Source organism: Mustela erminea, chromosome 14, assembly GCF_009829155.1.
Source record: "Mustela erminea isolate mMusErm1 chromosome 14, mMusErm1.Pri, whole genome shotgun sequence".
Classification (NCBI taxonomy): Eukaryota; Metazoa; Chordata; class Mammalia; order Carnivora; family Mustelidae; genus Mustela; species Mustela erminea.
This window is the reverse complement of record NC_045627.1, coordinates 78,234,294-78,253,981: the sequence shown is the minus strand read 5'-3', so window position 1 is coordinate 78,253,981 and position 19,688 is coordinate 78,234,294. Positions and strand designations below refer to the sequence as shown.

General features: G+C 48.4%; 1 protein-coding gene across 1 annotated transcript; it reads right to left on the bottom strand.

Moving 5' to 3' along the window:
- Positions 1-942: 942 nt before the first annotated feature.
- On the bottom strand, positions 943-16,586 carry PNLIPRP1 (pancreatic lipase related protein 1). Its single transcript, XM_032313293.1, has 13 exons — positions 16,528-16,586; positions 16,360-16,408; positions 15,624-15,778; positions 14,981-15,106; positions 12,627-12,761; positions 11,351-11,459; positions 9,564-9,683; positions 9,345-9,464; positions 7,692-7,810; positions 6,817-6,946; positions 4,791-4,899; positions 4,024-4,191; positions 943-1,069 (listed from the first exon to the last, which is right to left on the bottom strand). The coding sequence occupies exons 2-13, from the start codon at positions 16,406-16,408 to the stop codon at positions 1,006-1,008; spliced, it is 1,404 nt and encodes a 467-aa protein (XP_032169184.1). The 5' UTR covers positions 16,528-16,586; the 3' UTR covers positions 943-1,005.
- Positions 16,587-19,688: the final 3,102 nt, after the last annotated feature.

The following is a 19,688-nucleotide window of genomic DNA, read 5'->3' as shown; positions in this document are numbered from 1 at the left end:
TCACCTTGTGCCCTTCGCTATGAGACCCGGACTACAGGCGCTCCTTTAATCCTTACCCAGCATCTGCTTTCAAAGAACAATCTGGAGTTTGAATTCAAGTTTTGAATTCAGATTCAAGTGCGAAGCTCAATCAGAGCTGGATGTGCCACCAAGGGTGAAGAACAGAGAGGCCACGGCACCGACACGGTCATGATGGGATGTGAGGCCTGGTGACCAAAAGAGGAGTCGCTCAGGGGAGGTGGTGACCTTCCTGGTCTGGCAGAGCTCCAGGGAATGATCACGGGATAGCCTGAAGGACACTTTCTCCTGTGTAGGTGGGGCTTATGGCAAGTTCTGATTGGCTGAGTGCTCCCCGGTGACCCCAGCTGATGGATGACTGAGCAGTCCCTTCTCAGCAGAGGGGTGCCCAAGGCACTCCTCCCAGAAGCCATCCTTCCTCCGTGCTGAGCCCTGCCCCGGCACAGCCCCTGCTGGGGCCCAGGAAGAGTAGGGGCTGGAAGCCCGTTTGTGCTCAGCAAATACACCATCTCTGGCTGCTGGGGCATCTTAGACCTCACCAAGACACGGGGCTGCTGGGTAGCTCCATCACCACAAGGAGGCCATGTCATAGCATGGCCTTTCCAGTCAGGGGAATGGAACCCCCAGCCCCCAAGGGGCCCCGGTTCACTCTGTGCTTGAACAGCTACCTCCCCCTCTCCGGGCCTCCGTTTCCTCACCGGTGAGATGAGGTGCAGAGCTGTAGGCTCTGCTGAGGCCCCCATATGCCCATCCCCCAGTCGTTCTGTGTCACCCCCTGAGCAGACAGTGGACACGAGGACCACGGACCCCAGTGTGTGGTCAGAAGTCAGTGGCAAGAAAATCAAATGTCGGGAAACACTCAGGACTTAAATTATCGACTCCCTAATGTCCCCAGGGGCCAGCTGACATCAGTGACAGACGTTGTGAGTGGGTAGATGCATCAGTGGTTTTATTGCTGTAACACAGTGACCGGATGGCACCTGGACGCTAACAGGGCGTGAGGGTGAGCAGAACGTCCTCTTTCACCGTGCTTTCGCTGCAGAAGCTGTGCCTGCAGACAGCAATGAAAGCCTCGTGAGTGCTGGGCAGCTTTATGCAGAGTTTCCAGTTGTTAAGAAACGGTAATGGCCGATTTTCATCACAAGGAATAAGGGGAACATTAGGGTTGTAGCTTCAACCAGTCCCTGGAGAACTGATTGGAGCTTGGAGCTTCAGGTGGCTGGTGTCTGGGACAAGGTCCCCTGTGGGCTCATCTGCGACAAGGTCCCCGAGTGGCCCAGGTCTCTGGAACCTCAGTCTGACAGGACTGTCAGGCCTTGAGACAGCAAATGAACCTCTCACTGGCCTCCTCCTCCACAAGTACCCTTGGGCCCTTCTTGAACACAGCAGACTGGTTTACAGATGGGCTCGCTCTGGACCGAGCCCCTCTGGAAATGGGATTTGACCTTCTAAAAGCAACAGTGAATTGAGCTCCCACTCACTCCTGGCAATGGCGCTGAGCTGTGGAGCCTTCACCCTCACAACCCATGAGTCACCCAGAAAAGGAGAGGAGGCTGAGGCACGGAAGGTTCTCAGTGTGCGGAAGAACCAAGGTGCAAAGACAGGTCCAGTGTCACAGTCCACATTGTCCAGGATGGGGTCACCCTTCACCCTGCCTTCCAGGGGTGACACGGGGCTGGTTACTTGAGTCTCTGAGCCTCCGTGTCTTCATTGGTGGAAGAGGACACATTTCCCTCCCGGGATTGCTGAGAATCCCGTGTTAATAATACAACAAGTCATAACAGTAAATGTAAAAATGTATAAATTGATTTAAAACGATGCAGATAGAAGTGACCATCATGCCTGTCATTCCAAGAACCACAACCACAAACTTGTTGAACCTCATCACCTTTGATCTCTGAGGCTTTGCCGGGGTTTCTCCCTCATCTTCACCATGGTCCCTTTGAATTTCATTCGTCTTTCCTGGCTGCCCTGACTCTATCCCTGATCCTACTTCCTGTTCTCCACACCTTGAGCCCTGTTGCCTGTGTTCGGGGCCCCCCCCGCCCCTCACACACCAAGCCCATCGCCCCTGCTCGCGGCCTTCCCAGTGGACGTCCCTCAGCCCAGGAGATCCTCGTGGCCCCCTCTCCCCTCCGTCACTGCCTCCCCTGGTTCCCTGGCTCTGCCTTCCTCTCCAGCCACGCTCTTTGGGCTCTTCAGGTGAGTTGTTTCTTCTGTCATTTGACTTTCCATGTGAACCTGACGTCTGTGGTGCTCAACAGCTTTCAAGCAAACTCTTGGAGAGCAGGCTCGACCTTTGCATCTCCTACTGTTTGCCAGGCATACAGTAGGTATTAATAGGGTCAGGCAGAAGGTGGGGAGAAGATGCTGGGGGCGGGGAAGAAACTGAGAGAGGGAGAACTACTTTCTTCTTTTGAAGCCATATCACTGGGGAGGAATTCTAGTCACCAGGCTCCTCAGTAGGACTTGCAATCCTAATGGGGCCGCTGGGTATCTGAGAAGAGCTTGGACTAAACTCTTGATTTTTCAAAGCCTCCCAGTGATGATGCTGATTTTTTTTTTTTTTATGTTACTTACTGGTTGTTTTACTAACAGCAAAATATTTGAGTAATTTGACAAATTCAGCTTTCTTTTTTTTTTTTTTTTTTACTTCCCAAACTTGTTTGTGATGTTTGATGCTGTTTTGATTGAACTCTATTTTAAGAAACCTGATGTCCAACATCTAGCTTCCCTTAAGATAGATTTCCTCTGCAGTTGACAGGCAGGGGACTCAGGGACTCAGGCCATTGGAGGGTCCAGGTGGCAGTTGATGGACTCAGGGCCTCAGGGGTGGCCTCAAGTACATTCTGTTCCATTTCTAGAAAGTGCAGAATGTCATGGCCTTTCCTCAGAAAACCTGGAAGCTACAATGCCCTGACTGACTTGGTCTTGTATCTCTTTCCTTCTTCCAAATCTGCCTGTGAACAAGTCATCACCTTGAACACTCTGCATTTTTAAGGTTCTAATGATACCATCTTCTCCTGACAGCATTTTAACCACACAGTTCCAGGATCCAGGCTCCGGTCCATTTCCTAACGGGGCCTTGGAAACTCACTTTAGAGGCTTATTTGTCCTCCGAGGGGGGCGGGCAGGGAGGTGCCGGGTGCACCTGCCGCCCGCAGAAGGCTCTCCACCGGCTTCCTCAGTACCGTGCTCTAGCTGAGAGCGCCTTGGGCCGCTGACCACCTGGCTGGACCAGTCCCTTTCTCCTCCCTGACTCACAGGCATAGGGAGGACCCCACGGCGGTCATCCAGCCTGAGATGTGACTGTGACGTCGGCCAGCCCACCCTCGCTGCCTGGGGGAGTCACATTCTCTGAGGCCCGAGTTGAGCAACCTCACCTAACCTCCCAAACCTCAAGACCATCAGTGACCACGTTCCCAGGATCCCCTTCCGCAAAGAGACCCCAGGAGGGTTCTGTTGATGACAGTTGTGGTCCCAGTCTTGGGGACAATGACTCTGCTCCCCTCAGGTCACGTGCCCACATCCCTCCAGCTGTAACAGCAGAGGACACTGAAAGTCAGGATAGAGATTCTATAAGGATCCCTACCTCAGCTCACCCTTGTCCTATCTCAGATTTTATATCTTTTCCTCAAATTGCTTTTTTTATTGGCCTGAAATTTCATCATCTTCCCCTCTTTAAAAGGTAGCTACTCATTAGCTTATATTTATAACCTTATACCCTCAGAAATTATTTCTTTCTTCTCTCTCTCACTTTTCCTCTTTCTCTTTCCTTGAAGGCAGCTGATACCGTATGTATCCTTCTCAGATAGGGCTGGGGACACCCAAAAGCAATGCTTTATGCAGCCTGTCAATTGTTTGCCTGCAAAGAAAGGACCCCAGGTGGGTAGATGGTCTTGGCTCTTCTGGCTGAACCATGACTATCCTTCTGGGGCAAGTTTCCATTACAAACACCAATCTCTACCGACATCCTTAGGCACAAGCCAGCAACGCTATACATACACTGTCTTCTCATCTCCTTTCTGCACCGTGATCTTGGCTGCGCCCACTTTGGGGAAGGTTGGGTTCACCACGTGGTTATTCCAGAGAAACTTGACTTTCTCAATCGTTCCAACATCGAGCTTTGCATCAAACTCATTGGTGTGGGTAGAGCCTGGTTTGAGAATCCCCCTAGAAATAAAGAGAAACATTCCCATGCGTAGAAACAAGCTCTCAAGACAGATGAAGGCCAAACCACTTTATTCTACTCGAGATTAATGAGATCAGTTTTTAAAAATTAATTCTCACATAAAGGATGGAGAAATGGAGAAGCCAGTTATATGCCAGCAGCTGCACACTATTATTTGAATATCGTTTTCTCAAACTCAAGTTAATTGCTACCCAAAATGTTGTTATAGAGAACTATATTATTCCTTCCTATTATTATTTTTTCTGAAATAATTATTTATATAGTAATAAGTTATCCACTTAGTTTAACCCAACAAGCATGTGTTACTATGGTAATCAGGAAATATGACATCGGGGGTAATATTAGATATATTATTTTAAAAATATATTTTTAAAAATGGATCTACCGAAAGAGAAAAAACTAAATGTCTGGATTTATAATTGAGAAAAGAAAATTGTCAGCAGACGTCTGAAACTGACTTTACCACCTAAAGTAAATAATTTAAAATCAATTGATAAAGAGACGTTAAGCATTTCAGTACATGGATTGGAAGGTCGTTTACATCAGCCAGTGAGATGAGAGGCTGAAAAAGGAAACTCACCTGAAGACATTAAATTGATGAGTATTTCCCTTATTTCCAAACAAAGCAACTTTGACCTGACCTGTGGCTGTTTTTCCAGACAGTGTTAGAGAAACCCCGTACCTCCAGCCTGCACAGGGGATAGAAAAGAGTTCAATTCATTCATGGACAAAACAGTTGAACCAAATTTCGGAATCCTGTCCCCACCCCTTACACTAAGGCATCAAAGTATAAGAAGTCCTTCCTGTTAATCTACACCTCAAGCCAGGCTCTAAGGAGAAGTATGTCCCTAGCAGTATCCCGTCTAGACCCGTACTGCTCAGGAAAGGGGCCACTACCCACATGCAGCTGCGTAAATTTTTAAATTTAAATTAAATCAGATCAAAAATTAATTCCTCATTCTTACTAGCCACATTTCGAGGGCTAGATTGCCACATGTGGCTACTGGCTACTGCATTGGACAGCAGAGAACATTTCCGCCATGGCAGAAGGTTCTGCCGGGCAGCTCTGCTCTGGAGGGACCGTGCTATGGGAGGAGATGAAAAGAGAAGGGACACGGGCTCGTTCCCACATTGGGAGAGCTGACCCAAGAGTGCAGTCCTGCCGACACAGGAGCGGGGTCGGTCTGGGTCCTATCTGTGCAGCCCCAGGGGCCCAGGTGTGTCCAGCAGAGAGTGGGGCTCAGTTCTTACCCAGCTCTATGCCTGCCGTGCTGTCTCCGTGCCCACGAGCACGCATACACACAACCTACACGCATATAACCACACGCACACACACACAGGCATACACACACATGACCGTCCTGCACACACACACATAAGCACAGGCGCACAAGCATACACACACATGCACACACCCACACATATGTACATAAACACACACATAGTTTGCCTCACTCCTACTCAGCTTTCACATCCTCAGACAGATTGTCCCTGTCTCAGTCAGGTCCTCGGTCCCAGGGTGCCACAGCAGTGACCCGCCACGCCCAGGCCGAGTGCGGCTGTTTGCTCAGTTCCTGCTTCTCTGCCGGGGCGCCCATTTCACACACAGACCGCCTCGCTCATCCCCGCACGCCCAGTGTCTAGCGGGCTCTGTGCTCCATAAATCAGTGTTGGTTGAGGAATGAGTATGTGGTTTTTTGAATGTTTCATTTGTTGTTTTAAAATATGGGCCAGCATTCATTCCGTGTATCCCTACAGTAGTAGGATTGATGAACCAATGTCCTTCTTAAAAATATGTAGAGTGAGGGAAGTATTCTACATTTTGATTGCAGGGATGGTTACATGGCTCTTCATCTATCGAAACTCATGGAACTCCACACTGCAGAGAGGGGTGAGTTTTTCAGTGTATAAATTGTATCTCAATAAACCTGACTTTAAAACCTAGATGAGACGTATATTATATTTATATTTTTCTATAAGTACAGTGTCTTTTTTACAGTGCAACTTCGTAAGGAATTGTCACAGAGCAGGTTGGCACAAAGTGGCCCAACCATGTCCTGTCTATCCTATGTCCTAGATGATTCAGCAGATTTTTGAGAGAAATCACTCCTTCCTGATTCCCACCCACCCTCCACCAGAGAGGGACCCCTGCCGGGGGCATTGGGGACAAAGGGACAGAGAGGTGGAAATGGGGCAGTTGGAACTGGGCTTCTTAAGGGGCTCAGCCCAGCAAAGAGCTCGTCCCAGATGAATGTTTGATGAATGAATAAAAGAAGAGATGTGCACGCACAACACAGTCTTAAAAATGAAAAGAACAATGGACTGTGGAATGGTAAAAATTCAGGGGTCAACATCGCCACAGAGAAGTGCAAGTTGCCACTATGCCCTCATTCATGCTTCTATGCCTTTCATGTTATCGTCACAAAAGGGAATACATGCAGACTCTTTCCAAATCCTTGGTTGAGTCTTACAAGGGATCGTTTGGGCAGGTGTGTCCTTTCACTATCAGAATGTGCTCCGAGTATTTCAGGTTAGAGAAAAACCCTTCTTGTCTATCAGAAGCTAAAGCGTCTTCCCGTGGGTGAGCAGGACAAAGTATAACTTACGAGCAAAATTGCTGGAATCCCCTGTGTTCAGGAAGAATTTCTGTGGCTCGCCACTTGTTTTGCCGGCAAATTTATCAGCGTAGTGGCCCATCTGGGGGCACCCTTGATCTGGGCAAGGGAAGCACTTGTTCTAAGGAGAAGAGAGACATCAAGCTGTAAGGTGTGAATCAGTCTTTTTCTGACCCACGCATCTCAGGAAGAAATTCTCCAACAGCCTGAGTTCCCTCACCTGTAACAGGAAGGAGATCGGGATAGATGATGTCTAACTGACTTTCACCCAGGACAGGACTCCCGACACTGAGGTACATCCTGTCAGGATATACAGATGCCTGGGTCCCAGGCTAGATCAGTGACCCCTCCCATCACAGGATGTGCTGGTGAATTATTAACAGCCGACCCTGGGACAAAGAGCCTCCAGCGTAGCCTTTGCCAATTTCCGTGGTGTAAAGACTCCGCTGTCAATTTCAGAGGCCCAAGCCCCCAGCCAGGCATCTAAAACACCAAGCATCCAGCTTTCCTTCTCTCTGGCATATGAATTCTTCTCTCTCATACGTTCTTCTGTCCTTGCTCTGCCCTTGGCAGAAATGCACACCCCTCTCATCCTCCTAAATTCTATGAATTTTCAAGCCAGATTCAAACACTGCCTTTTGCAGGAAAACTTTCTAGATCATTGAAAGGATGGGTCTTCTGATTTCCCAGTATCTTCCTCACCCACATGTCTTATCTGGAATTTTAGCCACCTGCTGCCTAATTTTTTCCCCCCTCTGCTTCTCAGGATCATAAACTCAGAGACAAGTAAGGGATGGTCAGACACTGCAAATGTCCCAGCAGGACAACTGTCCCACAGAGGGACTCAGGGAGGGATGGTCACTTACAGACTCAAAGGCCCTGTAGGAAGCACAGGGGTAAGAAGCAAACCCATCAGGGTTGAGGATGCTCTCTGAGTAATACTTGTAACTTCTCAGGTGATTGCAAGCCACAAAGTCCCGAGTTCCTGGGGAAAGAAAGGAGGAAGTCTGCAAAGGTGGTTGGGGGGGCCAAGAATTTCTCTCGTTCCAAGTGGACAGGTTCCAAAGTGGAACCACATTTTCAGAAATTTAAGGTAAGGTAAATTTAAGGTAAGTCCACAAGAAATGACAGTTAACATAGAGAGCCAGCTTTCCAGCAATGTTCTGAGGGCTCCACATGCATTGTTTCTATAATCCTCGCCTTTCTAGGGGGTGGGTAACATAGCATTCCTAAGTACAGAATGATATGCAGATTACAGCCTCGGGTATGCAGGTTATAGCGAGGAAGGAAGCAGAGCTGGGGATTAAACTCAAGCCCATCTGGTGCTTGAGCCCCTGCCTCTCACCATTGTGCCATCCTGTGTCCCAGTCACCAGGCCGGAGGTCCTTAAAGACACAGCCAGATGTGATGTGACTTCTCAGACATGACAAAACCAGGGCAAGGACAATTAGGACGTTGTCATGCTGTGTTTAGGTGAATAAAAGGGAGAGTCGAATAGCTTTAGGTAGCTCTTTTCTCTTTTTCAGAGCATCTTGCCTTTCCTGATCACCTACCTTCCTTGGCCCCTACAGCTTCTGTCAAGGGACAGAGGTCACAGCATAGCTGTTGGAACGTGCCCTGAACTTGCTTGGCCATTACTGATGAAGCGATTAGGCAACCCTATCCATGTAAACCCTCAGAAGGCTATAAGAGACGAACACATATATTTGCATTCTTAATATTGGCTTTGATGGCATCCAAACGTGCTGAGACATTTTGATCAAATTCAATAAAAATCTATACTCCTTACATATGGTCGGACCACTAAAGGTTTAAACCTGTGTGGTACCAAGTGATGAGCTGGGCTGAAAAATTCACTTATCTTTTGTCCTTTTGAACTGATTAGAGGTAGTCTGTATCTGGAGGAGGACCTTTACTCCTGGAGCATTCCACCAGCGATAAGGCTTAGCCACTTCGAATAGCAGTCTCTGCATAGCCTTCCCTACCGGTGATCGGTGATCGTTTCTTATCCCGACCCAAAATAAAGGAGTAGTGACTCTCATGGAGCAGATGACTTTGCCGTGGAAATGACTGGGGAATATTCTCCTTCTGGCTACAGGATCGAAGGCAATTACATGTGCTTGAACGGTATCACTGACTCCCAAGGGAAAATTGGCAGAAAAATCCCCTTAAAACTAGGATGTCTGCTTTCATGGTATTTCTTTTCTTCATTAGATAGCTACCAATTGATTGCTAGAGTTACGGCTTTAAACAAGGTTTTGTCATTCTTTGTCGCTTGAACAGTCCAGGACACCCACGACAGTGTTTTAGGGAAGTATAAAATCCGTAGAGCAGAGATATAACAATATGTAGCTGTATTTTTTCCAGAAGTAAAGTCTAGAAGGGGGAATTATATATTTTTGAAGAGCAAGGTGTTTTCATTTTGGAGATTTGCTATGGAGGATTCTGCTCCCCCTACCCCACGCGACCCCCTAGGCCCCTGCCCCAGGAAGTGATGCCTCTCTCTGCTCTGACTTTACCTTCCCAAATGCCATCTAGGTCCACGATCTGGGACAGGGCATTCTTCTTGCATCCTGGCATTTCTTCTCCTCCATTGGGGAAGAAGTCAAGGTGACCCATCTGTTGGCTTGCTCCGAAACCTGAAAGATTTGGAACAGCAATGAGCTTTTCACCATACAGGGCTCCCTTGGTTAAAACACAATGGCACATGCTTGCAGCTGAAGCGTCATTGAACTCACCCAGGAAGGGGATCAGGGGGGCTGCATCTGTGTGAATGACATCCACAAAGTCAGCGTCACTGGGATCCAGTCTAACCTCTTCAGGAGTACCCTGGAAGCTTGCTTCTACAGGATCCAACCCTAAAAGAGATGACCAGTGCTGCAGACCAACAGACCTGGCTGTGGGGACTAGCAGGACCACGGGGTACAGTTGCTCAGGCTACGCATTGCTCAACCCAAGGGATGCCATACTCTGCAGTGCCATGACCCTGTGCATGGAATATAGGGACAGAGAGTTTCAATATTTTTCCTCAGAAGAGGGCTCCAATGCATGGATAAAGAAAGGCAGGTGAGCCAAGAGATTTACACTTGTCTGACCAAGGATTTTTTCCCCCACATGACTTTCTCCCATTCATTTTCAGATCTTTCTTCTTTAGAGTTTTTTTCTTCTTCTCAAGTTTGAAGAAAAAAGGAACAAGGTAGTAAAGTATCATAGTTAAGACCACAGATTCTGGAACCAGGCATCCTGGCTCTAAATCCCTACTGAGCTCTTTCTGGGGCAAATGGCATAACCTTGGGCAAATCATGCAACCTTTCTTGAGGGCTTCAGTTTCCCCTTTTATAAAACCCGGGTATTCATGTGGTTATACTAAGATTAAATGAGATAATATAGATAGAGCTTTTTAGTGCAGTGCCTGGCATATCATCATGGACATGTGAGTAAAATATTATTATTTCTTCCTTCGTGGCAAGGGCTCCTGAATTTGTCCATAGATCTCAGAGGTCTGGCCAGAGCAGCTGGAAAGGCATGAACATAATTGTCTGTTGAAAATAAAAGGGAGAACTATAAAGTAGAGGCTTGCGTGAGCCGCCTGACTGCAGGACTGGGTTTGAATGTTAGTTCCGCTCCTGATTTATTGCATGATTTGGGGCCAGCTAGCCAATTCCCTGAGCCTCTTTCTTTTTTTTTTTTTAATTTTATTAATTTTATTTATTTGACAGAGAGATAGATCACAAGTAGACAGAGGCAGGCAGAGAGAGAGGAGGAAGCAGGCTCCCTACTGAGCAGAGAGCCCGATGCGGGGCTCGATCCCATGACCCCGGGATCATGACCTGAGTCGAAGGCAGAGGCTTAACCCACTGAACCACCCGGGTGCCCCCTGAGCCTCTTTCTTTAGTTCTGAGGATTCAATGAGAAAATATAAAGCCCTTGGCATAGCATTTGGGGTAAACAGGCATTTTGTCTAAGCTTGCTATGATAATGACAATAGCATTATAGTATTATGATGGTATGATGTAGATGTATTTTGTTGCTGTTATTACAAATTAAAGGCTTTGCCTGGGTTAAAGGAATGCTCTGCAGGACTGTGGCTGGGTTTCCTCTACCAGCAGAGGCAAAGGAAGGCTGTGACTCTGCCCTTGATTTCAAGAGAAGGGGGAAGCGACTAACAATGTAGACTCTTAATTATGTTTGTTCGTGTTCACACTAGCTTTCCTCTCCGTTCTCTTGGGCGCCCGGTCCTGCTGGACGGCCCACACTGTCAGGAAACACAGATCTAGAGCGGAAGGATGGGGCCAGAAGCGGAAGAGGCTAAAGGGGATAAAAGGGGGAATGAAAGCACCCTTTGCCCTTCCACAAAGTCAGGCCTCTTGGGGGCCTCCTGAAATATCCTGTGCCGGCTCTAAGTGACCCTGCCACAGCCTAGGGGGCAGACTACTTTGGGCCGGTTTTTAGCTGGCATGTAGGTCTGCACCACATGCTGGGGCTACTGAGGACAAAACCTGTGGTCCTGCCCTTCAGGCCTTACCTGTAATCCTGCCCAGGCCTGGAGTCCTGCTCCCTGCCTCTCCAGCCACGTGGGCTCCCAGGCTGTGGCCAATGAGGTGGACTTGGGAAGGGGAGTAGCTATAGTTTGCCTGGAGAAGGAACATGGTATGTTCAGAACATTTTCGTGCTGTGGTTTTTGTAACAGGCCAACCTGACGTGACTCCTCTGCGGAAAACCTTCTGTGGCTCCCACCGCCCTTGGGATCAAGCCCAAACTCATTACACTGTCCACTCCCCAGCCACGTGCCCAGCTCATGTGAACCCAGCCGGGCATCAGCTCTCAACTTAAATGTCTCTCCCTGGGAGACATCCTTAATCACTCTCCCAGCCCCACTCCCCCCAGCCTGGATTAGCTGCCCCCCAAAAGTTCCCATTAAGCCCTGTAGCCGCCCCCCCCCCATTTAAACACGGATCACACTTTGTTGTCAGGGCCAGCATTCACCCTGAGCTCCCCCAGGGCAGGGATGCATCCCCTCGGCCTCTTAGCAGGGCTCCTGACCCTGTGCTACCCCCTCCCCACAAGACTGCAGAACAAGCGACATAAAGCTACAAGCGTTAGCACACTGGATCTCAGAGGTGTTCACCCATGTACTCATTCGTGGTTCCTCAGAGCTTCCAGAACAAGCACCACGGGTTTTAAGTTTTGCAAGGGTGCATAGAATCCTTGACTCCAAGACAGAAACGGCGGGAGCCTTTATCTGGTATAGAATAGAGTCCTGAGCAGTGAGTGACTTCCCTGAGAGGATTAAAGACTTAAAGAATTAGCCCAAACGGAAGAGCAGGGTAGATAAAAACAGCTGAATTGATTGTGACGAATGAAATTCTCGGACATCAACAGGACCATCAACAGGGCAAATGCCCTCCCCCCCTTTGGTTCCATGTGGATCTCCCTGGCAATGTCGTGTTTGCCCCACACAGGGTCTGCCCGGTGTTGAGGGGGCCCTTGGAGCTGGACAACTCTGGTATTCCCCTGTGCTGTGCTTTGTGGGGGAAACTCTTTGACCCTCTTTGGCCTTAGTTTTTACATCTGCTGATGGAAGATGATAATAATAACCCCCCCCCCCCAAGTATTAGCTATTACTGACTTTTCTTCTGCTGCTCTGTCGTTATCAAGGCAAATTTCAGTTTTAGAAGTAAAATTCTGAGACAAATATCAATTCCAGTTCTTTTTTAAATACCTAACTCCCAGCTGCATCTTTAGCCCACAGAGGCCCGCGGGTGCTGCCTCCCTCGGAGCGGCGCCGCCGGCGGACTCACCGAGAGCAAGCCGAGCAGCTGGGCCACCTGCGCGCCCACCACCCGCACGTTGTTGGCGGCCTGCGTGTACGTGGTTTGGGAACCTTTCTTCCAGTCCACACAGATGCAGTTCACCTCCTCGACCTTGAACATGTTCTGGTGTTGGAGAAATGCCAGGATGTTATCATGGGAGCACGCGAAACCGTATCCGACCAAGGGCTCTGAAATGGTCGCTAAGGGTTATTGCTGGCCGTTGTGTCTTTTCCTCGCTGGGGCACTGGGACACCCGGGGCTTTGTTAGGAAGCCTGCCGTCCGCTGGGAATGAGCGCTCAGAGAGCTTGCTACAGGAAAGGCAAATCCATTCCCTCTCTAGCTGGCAGATTAATTCAAAGCTGGCCACACCCTGGTTTTCTTTGACCAAATTCAGTAAAGTTGATCGGGTGGGGTGGAAACAGGGCATCGTTAGAAGAGCCGTGTTTGGAAGCAGAAAGATTTCAAGTGCCGTCTCTGATGGCCAGGGTCTAAATGACCTTGTGGATTTGACCTCTAGCCATCCTCTTAGCCTCGTGGCAATGCTGCCAATGACTGACCTTGCCTTCACCCCAGGCGGCTGGGCATTTTAAGTTTTGACGGTCAAGATAGCACAGTATTTTGTGGAGGAAACACACCGAGCAGCTACTTGAAAAACAGAACGGCACTGACTTAAAAGAGATTGAAGAATTCCGAATGCGAGATTTCTTCCAGAATGTCAGAGAAACTGATCTACCCTGAGACCCTCCTGCCAGGCAGTACACGTGACCAGCTTGAATTTAATGGTGCTATGAATTTAAAATCCACTTAGAATTGTTCACATATGTGGGGCGCCTGGGTGGCTCAGTGGGTTAAAGCCTCTGTCTTCGGCTCAGATCATGATCCTAGAGTCCTGGGATCAAGCCCCACATCAGGCTCTCTGCTCAGCAGGGAGCCTGCCTCCCTTTCTCTCTCTGCCTGCCCCTCTGCCTACTTGTGATCTCTGTCTGTCAAATAAATAAATAAAATCTTAAAAAAAAAAAAGGATTGTTCACATATGTGATAGTAATAAGTGTGGTCGCACACAGAGAGAGACCAAGAGCTATTTCTCAGGACCTTTCTTTTTAAAGCGTACCTGAGGAATTTCTTACAAACCGGAGGAATTTGGGGGTATAAACTGTATCTTACAGTTTATGCACTAAGATCCTTATTAACGAGTGGCCCCTGGGTGGCGGTGACTCAGTCAGTTTAGAAGCTGACTCTTGGTTTCAGCTCAAGTCATGATCTTGGGGTTGTGGGATTGAGCCCCACGTGGGGCCCCGCTCTCAGTGCAAAGTTGTCCTGGGATTCTCTCCCTCTGCCCTCCCCAAATACATAAATAAAATCTTTAAAAAGAAGATACTTATTAATGATGGGGAAGAAGAGGTGGCAAGAGCTAAATGACTGATAAATCAAGGCCAAGTGCAGAATGACTTTAATTTTCTAGGTTTGTAACTTTCCCTGTGGACATTATAGGTGGGAATTATAATTTTTTTTATTTATTATTTATTTGACAGACAGAGATCACAAGTAGGCAGAGAGGCAGGCAGAGAGAAAAAAAGGGAAGCAGGCTCCCTGCTGAGCAGAGAGCCCGATATGGGGCTCGATTCCAGGACCCTGGGATCATGACCTGAGCCGAAGGCAGAGGGTTTAACCCACTGAGCCACCCAGGTGCCCCATAGGTGGGAATTATTAACGTGTATGGAAGGTGGGCTGCTAAGGTACATTCTTAGGTGTCTGAAAAATAGATTGCATCAACGTACAGACAAAAGGAAAGGATGATGGTATGTTACGTATTTGTGCGTGTGCCTGTGCACATGTGTGTGTGTTCTTCCGCTGTCTGTCCTTCTAACCAATAGATGCTGTCTTACATACAGTTTTGGCACTTTCTATTCTGCCATTTTGCTTCCTGGTCCATGGTAAGTTCTCCATTTCTCAAATAAATGGTTATAGCAACACATCATCTCAGGTTAGAGGAAGAGGCTTGAACAAAAAGAACATAATCCTTCACTTACAGGAAAACGAAATGCCCTCACTAAAACCAGAAGCATATCTTTGGCCCTGATTTAGCCAGAACTAAGATCGTGGACATGTGTGCCCGCACAGCCAATGCCACCACTTCAGGCCATGGATGTGGTCCAGAAATGCGGATGTCAATTCTTATTTTTTGCAAAGAGAGGCATTTTAATTGCATAAAGGTGATCTCCTATGTGGGGGTTCCATGTTTTCAAGCTCATCTGCTGCACTTGTTGAACGGGGCGGGAGGTGTTAGGGGATGGGGCCGGGGCGGGGGTGGCAGACCGTGGGGCTGGGAGCCGGCCCCTACCTTGCACATGTCCAGCAGCCAGCTCTCTTCTCCCTTGTCTATGAAGCCATGGATGATGAACCGGGTCTTCCTGCCCGTTTGAAAATTTGATGCCTCAATGGTTGATGGATCAGAGGGAAGAAGAGTCTGTGACAAAAGCAGAGTTTTGCATTCTTTCATAGCCCAGCCACTAAGCCAGCCTCTCCTTCCCCATCTCTGCCTGTCCCAATGCCATGATCTTTCTAAGCTTAGCACAAAAGTCACCTCCTCCAGGAAGCCTGCCCTGATTCTCCTTTTCCTGCCTGCTCCTGCCCCCATTCCACCCCTGCTCAGTCAGGCATGACTACCTCCAGTGGGGCTGGAATATGGCTCACAGTCTTACCTTCCACAGGGTTCTTGGTAGATGGCAAGCTCTTGGCCCCAGACCAGAATCTCATAACCAGTTAGAGGTTCTGGCAAATGTGAACCATTCATTCTTTCGAGCCAACATTTTACAGAAGACCTACTCTGTGCAGGTCTGGCTAGGCCCGGGGAGCAGCTGGAGGGATAAGGTGGGACAGAACATGGCGGGAGAGGAGGGAACAGAGACAAGGAACTTCTAGTCTGCAGGGTGGGCACAACCCCTCCCCCAATCACAGTGATGTCAGTATGACAGAGGTCTCACTTGAAAGTTGTTTGGGTTCTCGTTGGTATAGAGCAGGAAGCGGGTGCCGATTTTCTCGGGGCTCCAGGGCAGAACTTTCAGGGGTCTGATTGCAGTCCCGGCCCAGGGCTCCGAGTCAGAAAAGCACCCGATTTGTTCATAGCAAACTTCCTTTGCTGTAGAGAAAGGATGAATCTGCTCAGGGCTCAGCTCCCCAGACTCTGGGAGGTCACAGCTGTTGGGTCCTCACTCCCTTGCCTGGGGACAGTCTGAAGACAATGAAGACACCCTGCCTCTCTTCTCACTCTCAGGGCCACCCTCTGATCTGGGACCAGTGCCACTGAATGCCACGGAGAAGCCGGCTGTGCCGCTGCTCAAAACCACCATCAGAGCCCAAGCATTGTTCCATCCCAGCTCCCCCGATCTATTTATTTGACTAATGGGATAGTCACATACTGACAAGTCTGTATGTTAACCCAGGCAGGTGTGTAATACTTTACCTAGAAAGCCTAGAGCACCTGGACATGAAGACAGCTCAGCGTGGTGAAGCTCTGAAGAGGGTCCCCCTCAAAGTGCCTACCCTCCCAGGCAGAGTATCAGCCCCACCTCCAACCCCACCCTCCCTCCCGGCTCTGGAACCTCAGGGTCATTTGGAGCCACTGAAAGCCCTGCCCCGCCCCGGGGTTAGGCTTTCTTTGGCCAGTGCTGAGATGCCTCATTTAAGCCCTTCCCAAGGGGCAGGTGCAACGTTTCCTACCTTTGACTGCTCCCAGCAGAAAAAGCGCGATTGTCCAGAGGATCTCCATCTACAATAAATTCGGACAATCTCAGCCTCACCAAGCATTACCAGAGCAATGAGCACAGACTCTCAGAATTCAAGGCTCTCTGCTTCAAACCGTGCTGGGAGGACACACAGGGGACTTACCCTGTGGGACGGTCCAGGCCTTCCCTTCCTCTAAGTCAAGGACCCAGACCTTCTTTTTATACTGGAGCCTTATCATCTGGAGCCACTTCAAGGAAACGGCAATTGATAATGGAACATGCTGTGTGCACTTAGTATTGTAATCTGCCCAAACACACAGAACAAGGCTAGTTACAGTCGCCAAATCTTCCCACAAGTCTGGGAAGATGAAAGAATGCTTCATTCGAAGTGGGTGAAAGGTCCCTACCTTGGTACCTATGTACCTGTCTGTGAAGCTAGGAGCCAAGTGGACCCTACTTTCTCATTTTCTATTTGTTCACCAAGTAGTTTACGCAGCCCAGGAAGGACGTGGCAGCAAGCCCTACTAGTGGAGGGTGGCGTTTCTCACTTAAAATAGATGGGCACGCCCCCCCCCCCCACAAATAGCTGAAAGTTCTGATCAAGAAAATATCCTCTGTCTGTCTGTCTGTCTGTCTCTGTCTCTCTCTAAAGCTCTCTCTCTGGCAGTCTAGTACCTGAGCACAGGCGCTTTGGAGACAGATTCAGGAGCCCTGACAGGAGCCTATGACATAATCCCTATTAACTACCTGTTCCAGTGATCAGTCGCTAAGTAACGAATCAACGCAAAATATAATGGTTTAAAACAACAACTGTTGCTCTCTTATCCTATTAAGATTGTGAAGAGTTAGGCTCAAGAGACCCGGAAAGCCCACGTCGTCAGGCCACGTCACGTCTGTGGAATTTCCCCAGACGCTCTGAAGCTTGCACACCTGTCCTACGAGACCAGGCCCCAGCGAGGCCATCATGAATGACCCACCGACCTGTGCATCTGTGAGGAGCCTGGCCAGTTCACACCACAGGCAGATAAGCCTTCACATGGCAAACACCACTGGTGCCCTAGCACCCCCCCCCCCACCAAGTTAAATATGCCTGAATGTTAAAGTACATGCTCTCCCTGAAGAACCAAAATTCTGGAAGATTCGAGAAAAGACTCCCCCTGGGGTCATAAAGGATAGCAGGCAATGGTCACCAAAGCTTTCTGGGGGCAGTCAGAGCACTGGGCATGTATTACCTAATTTATGTCTTCAACAACCCCATGAAGTGAGTATCACTAGTTGTCCACCTTTTTGAGTGTGGAAACTGAGGCACAAAGAGATAAGTAAATTGCTTCATTTTGATAAAGTCACCCAGGAAATGAGTGATGGGGTGGGATTTGAATTCAGACCAAACAAAGTGAAATAAGGACTCATTGAACATTCAGTTAATCTGAGCAAGTTGTCTATCAGAGTTGTTGAGGGTTAACCACAAAGAACAGAGGACATACATAAAGAGAATAGTTGAAATAGAAAAAAACTTTTCCCCTGCAGTGGCAGACTTGAGTCAAATGTGATGAGATATAAAACTTTGGAAGTCTACTCATGTGGTCTAGGAAGGTGCTGGAGCAATTTATAGACTGTGGTGAAGTCAAAGGCATTTATGCTTTCCTTTGATGTTGCAGTGAAGAGATTCATGATAATCTAATGGTGGATGAGTAGGTAAATTGGTTGGTGGGCGATGTCAGATGACTCTGTCTGCCTCTTGGACCTCTTCTCCTTACCTTCCACATTGGCCTCATTGGCTGCCATGGAACATGCCAAATCCTTTCCTGCCTCAGGGCCTTTGCACTTACTATCCCATGTCTAAAACTCTCTTCCCTAGACTTTCACTGTGCTGGATCCTTCTTGTCATTCAACAATTAGTTTAAATGCCACCTCTTTAGTGAGGCCATCACTGAGCACCCCTGAAGCCCTTTCACTGTCATCCTCCTAACTGATCCCAGACCCCAGTTCCCTAGCACCCTATGTGTTTCCTTCAAATCCCTTGTCATGGGTTATAATTATCTATCTTATTCACCTGTTTATTTTTCTGCAATCACATTTTCCCACCTTGCAATGAAATTCCATGAGGACCGAGGGACAGAGTCCTCATCTGTTTGGGCCGGTGCTATGACTCCAGCCTCTAGAACCATGCCTGGCACTGAAGTGGCTATGAATTAATGAAAGGATGAATGTACCCATGAATGGAATTCCTTGGCAATTTACCCTTATTCTGAGAGTGCATTTCTGGGCTGGGGAAGGGGGCTAGGACACTGTTTAAAGGAGTGGAAAAAAAAGAGAAGGTCTTCTGATGAGCAGTCAGAATGGAACTATCTGATTAGATTTAGGGAAACAGTCATCACATGATCTGCTATGATTTGCCTGGAAGGTCAGGTGCCCAAGCCTGCCCTCTGCTCACCTCACTGCCAGTTCATCTCTGGGCTCCGTGCTTACCCCAAGGGAAAGGCCCTGCTTCAGGGGTGCGATGGCCGAAACTGACTCAGGGTGATCTGAGTTGATGGAGAAAGCCTCCAAGCAGGACAAGAGGGTTTACCTGCAGCAGCCACGGGGGTCTGGCGGTGGCAGTGAAGGTGAGCTCTGGCCCTGGAAGATAGAGACACGGGCATTCAGAGAGTAGTTTTCTTTCTTAAAAAAGCTTTATTTCACTCATTTTTTAAATGGGTATGGATGCTTCTCCATACATCTGGTATGGTACAAAGTTAACATGGTTCCTTTACCAGCTCTTTGTGTGTCCTTCCAGAGATACGTCTATACATAGTATATTTTACCTAAAAATATAAATGGTTGGGGCACCTGGGTGGCTCAGTTGGTTAAACATCCAACTCTTGGTTTCAGCTCAGTCATGATCTCAAGGTCATGAGGCAATGAGATGCCACTCCATCTCTTAGACTAATTAATTCATTCTGTAGCAGATAGAAAGATTTCTTTAAATAATGGTGACAACTGAAATATGCTGCGTGAACTTCTGGATCAGCTTCAGGGAATTGGGCAGGGTTCATATGTACACAGATCTGTGGATCTTTTTTGGAAACTGTGACTCCATTTCTACTAGACAGCTCTCCCGTCTTCACTGTGTACGGCTCCTGGAAGGTCACAAAGTAGACACTGAAGCTGCCAGCTGTCATCTGGGGCGTCCACATGCCTGGATGGAGCCAAAGAGCTGCTTTCCTCCTGCCAATCAGCTCTGTCCTTGTCTTCTCCTTCAATGTCAAGTTCAGAATATACAGGTACCTTGTCATCTGGTGAGAGAACAATCTTTTGAATTTGGGGAGAAGAGTAGGGTTGGTT

Bases quoted from the DNA above. Each gene is read 5' to 3' on its own strand.
- PNLIPRP1 (XM_032313293.1), bottom strand. From the start codon at position 16,408: ATGGAGATCCTCTGGACAATCGCGCTTTTTCTGCTGGGAGCAGTCAAA. The intron at 15,107-15,623 runs GTGAGACCTCTG...CTTTTGTCACAG, and splicing joins AGAACCCAAACAACTTTCAA to ACTCTTCTTCCCTCTGATCC. The intron at 1,070-4,023 runs GTATGTATAGCG...TGCTGTCTGCAG, and splicing joins AAAGGAGATGAGAAGACAGT to GCACAGCTTCTGCAGCGAAA.